Source organism: Vitis riparia, chromosome 18, assembly GCF_004353265.1.
Source record: "Vitis riparia cultivar Riparia Gloire de Montpellier isolate 1030 chromosome 18, EGFV_Vit.rip_1.0, whole genome shotgun sequence".
Taxonomy (NCBI): domain Eukaryota; kingdom Viridiplantae; phylum Streptophyta; class Magnoliopsida; order Vitales; family Vitaceae; genus Vitis; species Vitis riparia.
In genome coordinates, this window is record NC_048448.1 from 13,752,520 (window position 1) to 13,761,474 (window position 8,955).

At 34.2% G+C, this 8,955-nt stretch overlaps 1 protein-coding gene and 1 non-coding gene across 2 annotated transcripts; both read left to right on the top strand.

The window, feature by feature from the left end:
- Positions 1-3,575: 3,575 nt before the first annotated feature.
- On the top strand, positions 3,576-6,682 carry LOC117906038 (auxin efflux carrier component 6). The gene is made up of 7 exons (XM_034818974.1): positions 3,576-4,020; positions 4,352-4,986; positions 5,413-5,614; positions 5,695-5,780; positions 5,854-6,011; positions 6,097-6,173; positions 6,343-6,682. The coding sequence occupies exons 1-7, from the start codon at positions 3,593-3,595 to the stop codon at positions 6,407-6,409; spliced, it is 1,653 nt and encodes a 550-aa protein (XP_034674865.1). The 5' UTR covers positions 3,576-3,592; the 3' UTR covers positions 6,410-6,682.
- A 2,192-nt stretch (positions 6,683-8,874) lies between these two features.
- Positions 8,875-8,955, top strand: TRNAL-AAG. Its single transcript has one exon. It is a non-coding gene; the product is annotated as a tRNA-Leu (tRNA).

An 8,955-nucleotide genomic window follows, 5' to 3' on the forward strand; every position in this document is an offset into this window, starting at 1 on the left:
AATATTTTTAATTTTATTGTGTTATTAATAAATGATATTTGGAAGTTTATCTCAGGATCTAAGTCATATTTATATTTATAAGAAGCAAATAGAATAACAAGTCATATTTATATTTATAAGAAGCAAATAGAATAACATATAGTTTAACTAAGAAAAATATTTATAATTTAAAATCAATTATTTGATGATCAAATTTCCTTAAAAATATTAAAAAATTTAATTATAAAGATTATTGTAACTCACTTCATAGCCTTATTTAATAAAAAAATATAATATAAAACTATTTTCTAATATCATTTTAAAAAAATCTTTTATAAATATAAAAAATAATTATATAAATATGAAAATTATGGTTACTAATAAAGTCCCTCTAACGGGTATGGAGGATATAAAATGATCGACCCAGCACCAGCAATGGGGGTCATGAACTTTTATGAACATCAGTGTAATTCCGATGCTTAAGAATCTCCACCTTCGGTGCAATTTCAGTATCTTTTTTTTTTGGCAAATTGCAAGATACTCTTTTCTGCAAGAACCTGGGCATGGTTCAGCCCATCATAGGCTGACTCAAAACCTTTCCTTTTAATAAAGAGAAAAAGAGAAAGGTCTTACGAATATTCAATTCCAAAATGCCAACCTCGATGCTCTGGTCCATCTTTAATCTGCAACTCTCCATAATTTTTCTGACACTTGGAGAAGACGACCCATTATTTGAACTCTTTTCTTTTTTCCCTTCACAAATTATATAGCCTTTATTAATATCGGGTCCGGAAAGGGAGGACCCTTTTACAAGCAATACAAAATACAGAGAGAGCCATCTTTATGAGAAATGCGAAAGTGGGCTGAGCTTTTCCAGATTTCAACCCTCTCACAGTGAAGTCCATGGAGGAGGCTTGGATCCAAGTGAGCTTTTTGCTCAGCCTTTCAATGGGAGGGCAAAGGGTTGGGACCATGGATGGATGATGAACATTGGATTTCGAAATTCCTTTCTAGATTCTCAATGATCTCACTTGCATAATAAAAAGAAGTTAGTCTTTAGTGAATGTAGAGGACCCCTAGCTAGCTTCTTCAAACCTTTTTCTATGTACCACAAGTACATATTCATTCCATAGGCATCAACAAAGAACTTTCTTTTTGATGCATGAGTGGTAATTTTGCAAACCAAGTGTAGCCCTGTGGGTGGGTTCCCTATAATTATTGGAATGGGCCCTACCTTTCTATTAGAACCACCAAAAAAAACAAAAGCAAAAAAGCAAAATATGACAGGCATAGAAATTTACATACCAAATTATCATTATGGTGTCACTATGTTACAAAATGATATCACTTATGTTACGTGTGCATTTATTTCTTATTATTTTGTATTCATGATCCCCGTATATTGATTTTATTCATTTACACTTAGTCTTATCTGTAATACATTAATTTCATTATTAGTACCTTTATCCAACAGTTTATATTTTATTATGTAATTTTAACAATGAAAATTAAGAGGTCGAAAAGATGTTTGTTTTTTTTGACTTTTTGCTAAAATTAATTTGTTTTTAAGTTGTTTGTTTTTCTACTTTTTTATGACTTATTATAAATTTTTACTAAATAGAAAAAGCCAAAATATGTAGTTTTTTCTAAATAGAAAAAAAAAATATATTTGTTTTTATTTACTTTTTAATACTTAATAAAAATAAAATATTATAAAAACAAACAACCTAATATTTAACATTATTAAGTGTTAAGATTATATTTAGAATTAAATAAAAAAAACAAACACCAACTAACTCTTTGATATTTTAGATTTTTTTTTCCTTAGGGAATTGTTTTAATTTTTTTCTTTTGAATAACAACTTTTAAAAATTATTTTCCAATATTTTATAGAATAAAAGTCTATTAAAAATTTGAAATATTTTAAACTTATTGTCTATAATTTAAATATATTTAAAAAATATCTTTTATTTATCATTTTTAACATATTTTAAAAATAACTTTTATCTCAATGCTTTATTTTTCAAATATTTTTATTTTATATTTTTTAAAATTAAATTATTTTCTATTTTCTAATTATGAAACATGTTGTCACTTAACATTATCCTTATTTTCTATTTTTAGGAACAAAAAATTGTTTTTAGATTACGAAATCATATTTAACTGTTTTTATTCTAAAAAATAAAAACTATTCTAAAAATTAGTTGTCAAAGAGTAACTTAAGTTTTACCCTTTCATACCATATAGTGAAAAGTCCATCTTTGCAGCGGGCTTAGAAAGTTTAAAATTTTAAACATAGAAATCACATTGGTATCACTTAAAATGTAATATGAACTAAGATGATTAAGTGTATTTAACTTAAATCTTAAAAAAGATTAATAAAAATTACTTAACTCATAATTAAAAATATAAGGAATATTTTTAAAACTCATAAAAGATAAATTGAAAAAAAAACCATTTTTAATATTAAAATTTTCAAATAAAATCTTATTCTTATAAATAATTAAGAACTATTTTTTCAAAACTAGAGTATGAAAATTGGGTCATACACTTTTAAAAAGTGACATTCAAAGCACTTTTAACAAGTATTCTAATTTTTTTATAATTACTTTCAAAATTACTTTTAATCATAAACTTATTTAAAAGCACATAATGTTATTAACTCTTTTGAGTAATAATTATCAATGGAAAATCACCCCAAAATTAATCGAATTGAGGGGGGGAATTTTTGTCCTTTCACAAGAAGAACAGGCATTCAATTAACCAAACAAACCTAAAATGATGGGGTGTGGGGGGAGTTGTCTGACTTTTTTTTCTCGTGATGGAGGATGATGATGAATCATGGGTAGGGCAGCCAATCGTGTGGTCCAAATGAATGCATCAACCAACTGTTAAAATAATGAGAGTGATCAGGCATCGTACAACAAAGCTGATGATCATAGGCACCTCATCATCACCATCATGCCAAGCCCTCACACATTGATGAACCCACCTTGACTTCTCCCTGGCAAAAACCCTAATTTACTGATGAATCAAAAAGCTCTCCCACATTGCTCTGTTAACATCATGTTTCCTGCTACATTATTGTTGCTTTCATTGTCAAATTGTTTTATCTCCAAATGCCCAATCCCCACCATGGTAATAATGGAGAGCCATACAATAATAATGGAAAGCCATTACTTTTTTTTTTTTTTTTTTTTTTTTTTCTTTTCTTTTTCTTGGGTGATTTCACGGGCCCAAAAATATAAAAAAACATAATCATCGAATTTCAATTATAATCAACTTTTATCCATGGGCAAAGAATCCAAGGAATGATCCTAACAATGAAAATGTTACACATTTCCAAACGTAGTATCATCATTTGGGATATTTTACATTGGATTTTCTGGCGTATTTTTGGATGGAAAAACATTATTATTGTTTATTTTTTTATTTTTTTAAGAAAAGTTGAATCATGAGGTTGACACACCGTAATCCCCGCTAAATTACTGTACATGTGTAGGAAATCAATGACTTTTTGAGGGGCAATCTTGTCTATAAAGCTTTATATAAACACGTATCCCAGCCATCTCAGCCCACCCAAACTCAAAAACGAAGTGGAGGAAGAGAGAAAATGATCAGTGCAGATGATTTCTACAAGGTCATGTGTGCAATGGTTCCATTGTATTTTGCAATGCTGGTTGCATATGGGTCAGTGAAATGGTGCAAGATATTCTCGCCGGAGCAGTGCTCCGGCATTAACCGGTTCGTTGCGGTATTTGCCGTTCCGGTTCTTTCCTTCCACTTCATATCTCAGAACAACCCATATGAGATGGATACCAAGTTTATAGTTGCAGACACTCTCTCTAAGTTGCTGGTTCTTGTGTTGCTGTCCGTGTGGGCTATCTTGTTTAAGGGAGGGTTGGACTGGCTCATCACTCTCTTCTCTCTCGCCACTTTGCCAAACACTCTGGTCATGGGCATCCCTTTGCTCAATGCCATGTATGGAGACTTCACTCAGAGCCTCATGGTGCAACTGGTTGTTCTTCAGTGCATTATCTGGTATTTTTTTAATTATCTTTCTGGTTCTCTCTCCGTATGTTGAGGAAGCTAAAGGCCATTTTTCTTTTTCTCCTCTCTCAGCTTTATTTGATGTTTGCTTGTCTAAACCTTTTGAAGAAAGGATGCTGTAAAGTGATAGAACAGAACAAAAGAGCATCAAACTTTCTTTAACAAAAGTTGATTCTTATTTGGCTGAAATGCAACCATATTTGAATGAGACATTCAGATATAAGCATGGGGATTCTTTATTAAGCTGAAAAGTTGGAATAAAAAGGAAAAATTAGATACACAAATGGAGTTGTTTATCATGCAGATTATGTCGTTGTTGCAGGTACACTCTACTGCTCTTCCTGTTTGAATACAGAGCTGCCACTCTACTGATCAAGAACCAGTTCCCAGGCTCCACTGCCGCTTCCATATCGAAATTTGAGATAGACGGAGACGTCATATCGCTAGATGGCCGTGACCCAGTACGCACCGAATCTGAAATCGATGGCAATGGTCGTATCCGCGTGCGTATCAGACGGTCCACATCTTCCGCTCCGGACTCGGCCTTATCATCGTCCATGGGCATCACTCCCAGGGCGTCCAATCTCTCCGGAGCCGAAATTTTCTCCGTCAACACTCCCGCGCCGCTGCATGAGTACCACAACGGAAACGCCGATATTGCATTCGGAAATGGAGATTTGGGATTCGGGTATCGGTCGGCGAGTCCTCGACTATCCGGGTACGCCTCGTCCGACGCTTATTCGCTTCAACCGACGCCACGCGCCTCCAATTTCAATGAATTGGACACCACTACAATAACAACGACGAACACGCCATTCTGGGTGAGATCCCCGGTGGCCGGGAAGGTTTACCGGCAACAGTCGCCGGCGTTTTCAGGGGTGAGAATGGTGTGGGAGTCGCCGGGAAAGTGCAACGGTGGTGGGGGAGAGAGACAAGGGTGCAAAGATGTCGTCGGAGGTACGTAGACAGTGTCCTGTCTCTTTTATAAAAAACTTTTTTTAGAAAGAAAAAATCAAAGGGGCATAAAAACGTCGTCGTTTAGATGAAAAAAGTGATGAAATTGTGTCGTTTAGCGGTTAAAAGGGCAACATTAGTCGTGAAAAAACAGAAACACCTGAATAATTGTTGGACCCTAAATATCAAGGAGACACTGGGCTTTTGAGGTTTGCATGGACGTTTTGTCTCCATAACCCATAAATTTTTGTCTTCTGACACACCATCTCAATTCACTTCGACCATATCTCTTTCTACAATTAACCCAACATGATAAAGTGACAAACAATTCAATTTTGGTGATGATTAATTTTTCTTCACTTTATTTGCTTAATTTTTCCTGAATCCGAAATATAAATGGGTCTGGATTATTATTCACTAATCTCCCAGAAAGAGAGATTAGTTTCAGGGACAGCTCCAAATTTCCAGTGGCGGAGGAAGAAGACCCAAAAGCGACAGCGACCGGTCAAGATATGCCACGCACCCATGTGATGCTGCGGCTCATACTGACCATGGTCGGCCGGAAGCTCTCACGTAATCCCAATACCTACTCAAGTGTCCTAGGCCTTCTGTGGTCTCTAATCTCCTTCAAGTGAGTCTGTTTATTAACTTGATCTCAGTTAATACGTGGAAATTTCATGAACATTACTGACGATGACCATGGCTGTGCAGATGGAATGTGGGGATGCCGAGTTTGGTGAAGTATTCAATAAAAATAATTTCAGATGCTGGTCTAGGGATGGCCATGTTCAGTTTAGGTACATATGTTAACAGCCTTTCATTTATTCTCAATCATATGCATATCTGCTTACCATGATCACTAAATTGCAGGGCTGTTCATGGCTCTTCAGCCCCGGATAATTGCCTGTGGAACAAAGAGGGCAACCATGGGAATGGGGATCCGCTTCATTTGCGGGCCTATATTAATGTCAGCTGCGTCCATAGCTGTTGGACTAAGAGGAGTTCGACTTCACGCAGCCATAGTACAGGCATGTTGCATCTTCATACGTATATATATAGACATGTTAGTTTACATTAGGGTTTGGAAGTAACATTCTTGATACTGTAATGCAGGCAGCTCTTCCTCAAGGGATTGTACCATTTGTCTTCGCTAGAGAATACGGGTTGCATCCTGATATTCTGAGTACCGGGTAAGTCTAGGTCTAGCTACCTTAAAAGATTAAGAAATTAAAGGGTGTTTGGTTTGTTTTGCATCCATGGTGTTTAGAAAAGCTACTTATGATCATTGACTTGTTCTGACATGGATTAATCGCTGTCAAGTCTTTTCTTTGAACACTTTTCCTCCTCCTCCTACTGCAGGGTTATATTTGGCATGTTAGTGTCCTTACCAGTAACGCTCCTCTACTACATATTATTAGGCCTATGAAGAAAAAGGCTGGGGGTTACTTTCAGCAAAGCATGTGGAGCATCCAAAGTATTCCGTGTCAGCACTTGGGCCCTTGATGTTGGGTTGAGCCAAGGCATACGCCCATCTCATTACCCACTAAAAATGGTTTCTCTAGGCTTTTCCAATATTGAAAATGCTTTTCTAGGGGCTGACTTGGGGTTTGTAGAATTTCAAAAGCCGAAAAATAGGGTTAAATTAGAAGTTGACAAAAAAGAATTAGGGTTTTAAGGCCGTGGGAGTTGTTTTGGTGCATGGACTAGTGGTAGCCGAAAGGAAATGGATGATCATGACTTATGATTAAGGAAGAAGACCTATTTTTCCTGTGGGGTGGGGTGGGGGGTGCTGGGCTTGGATAAAGTTGTTCATGTAAGCCTGTAACCAAGTGTGTTTGACTCCAGAAAAGTAAAAAGAAAAAAAAAAAAAAAAAAAGAGAGAGAGAGAGAGAGAGAGAGAGAGAGAGAAGGCAAAATCATTCGATCGTTTCTGCTTTTGTTTTGTGTCATTTGGATATGTAAAACAATGATCACCACACTAGTTCTTGCCTCCCACTTTTGAAGCGATTTTAATATATGAAACAAAGACCAGATTGTCTTAGAATTGGAATGTTGTAAGCGAGATCTCTAGAGAAGTTTGATCAGTTTTCTTTCCTTTATTTGTTGCCACTATATCCAAAAATGTAAGGACGAGGGCCTTCCATGAATGTCTCATGGAAATGCAATCATTTCATTGTGTCTCAGACGGCCTAAAAAGCCTCCTATGAAGCAAAGAATGGAAAAGAAAATAAAATTTGTCTCTCTAATGCATACTTGTGGCACAAGTCTTGAAACATCATCATTTATTTTGCTTTGCTTGTTTGGTAAGGGTAGGAAGACTCATTTTTTTGGGCTCTTAGCAGGCCTAATAATATGATGCATGATAGTGGGTTTTCATTCATTAATTTGGATTCATGTACATCCACCCACGTGGAACTCAATTTTATATCAATTACATAGCATCAAGGGCCAGGCTTTTTCAACAAACGAGTGGAATCTAATGCATCAACTTCTTATTCTAATACCAATGTTTGGATGAAAAGGTGGGAATTATAAATAGAAAATGTAACATGAAGGGGTTGTTTCTCTTATGTAAAAGAAAGGGAAATGTAGAAGGTTAACAAGCTTTATGTCCAAGGAGGAAAATGACCCAACATGTACTTTAACCTAAGGGAGTAAGTAACATGAGTTACTAGAATATTGGCTTTGTCTTAAGAATAAATATGCTAATTCAATCAAATTTTTATTTGAAAAAGCCTACCCTTAAGTAAGCTTAATGAGAATCGATATTTTGAGTCTCAAAAAAAAAAAAAAAATCATAGGAAAAATATACTTATAAAAATTATTGATATTGAAATATTAATGTGGTACACTCTTGGTTCTAATATTGTTTTGAAAATAATATTTTCCTCTTGTTCATTCATTTTGATCACAATTATAAGGATGATAATGAGTGTTTTTTTGAATGACAATGTGAGTGCTTTCTTGAAGTTGAAGATCAATTAAAGGTCTACAATGGCTTGTTCAAATTTGTATTTTTAATCCTTTCTATTAAATCTAAAATTTCAAGATTTAAAGACTTTGATTATTTTGTTTTAATAACTTGTATGGAAATTTGTCAATAGGAAAATATTTATTTTCAATTCCTTTTTTACTTTAATGGAAAGATTTGTTTCTTTTGTTTAGGATATTTGCCAATGACTGAATGTTTATTTCTAATTCTCTTTTCATTTCAATTATTTGAGTTGATTTTATTTTGTAAGACTTAATCTTGTAGCCTTACAAATTTTATCATGTACATGTCATGTGTTCAATGTGTATAACTCATCATTGGTCAAATCCGTTCCTATCTAACATATGACTATTGAATAAAATGACAAAGACGTTAAGAAAAATGACTTTTTCCAGATGAAATGAAAATTGGATTCATGTAACAGGGAAAATATTTCTCATTCCTTGTCCAAAAGGATATGTGATCATGAAATAAAAATTAAGTGAAATAAAATTGATTGTGTGGTAGAATCATGAAAACACTTGTTTCTTTTATATTTTGGACCTTAACTTCATGAAACAATTTGCTACTAATGAAACATGAAAGAATTGAAATCTTATATCAAAACACTATGTATGGATAGTATAAATTGCCTTAACAAGAATTCTTGAACAGTGAACAGCTAGAGCTTATCACTCACTACAAGTTCAAATTTTGATAAATTTATTGATAATTTAATGTTCCAAAATTTACCGGATCTAATCATACACATACTTTGATGAGAACATGAAGAATCCCAATAATCATTTAAATCTATTTCGCTGTGTGTGTTAAAATATCATGAAGTTATACTATTCTTAACAAAAATAAAACAGATCTTTATTATTTTTATATAGAATAGCTCAGAAAAATTCAGCAAAGTTGAGATGGCCGAGTTGGTCTAAGGCGCCAGATTAAGGTTCTGGTCCGAAAGGGCGTGGGTTCAAATCCCACTCTCAACA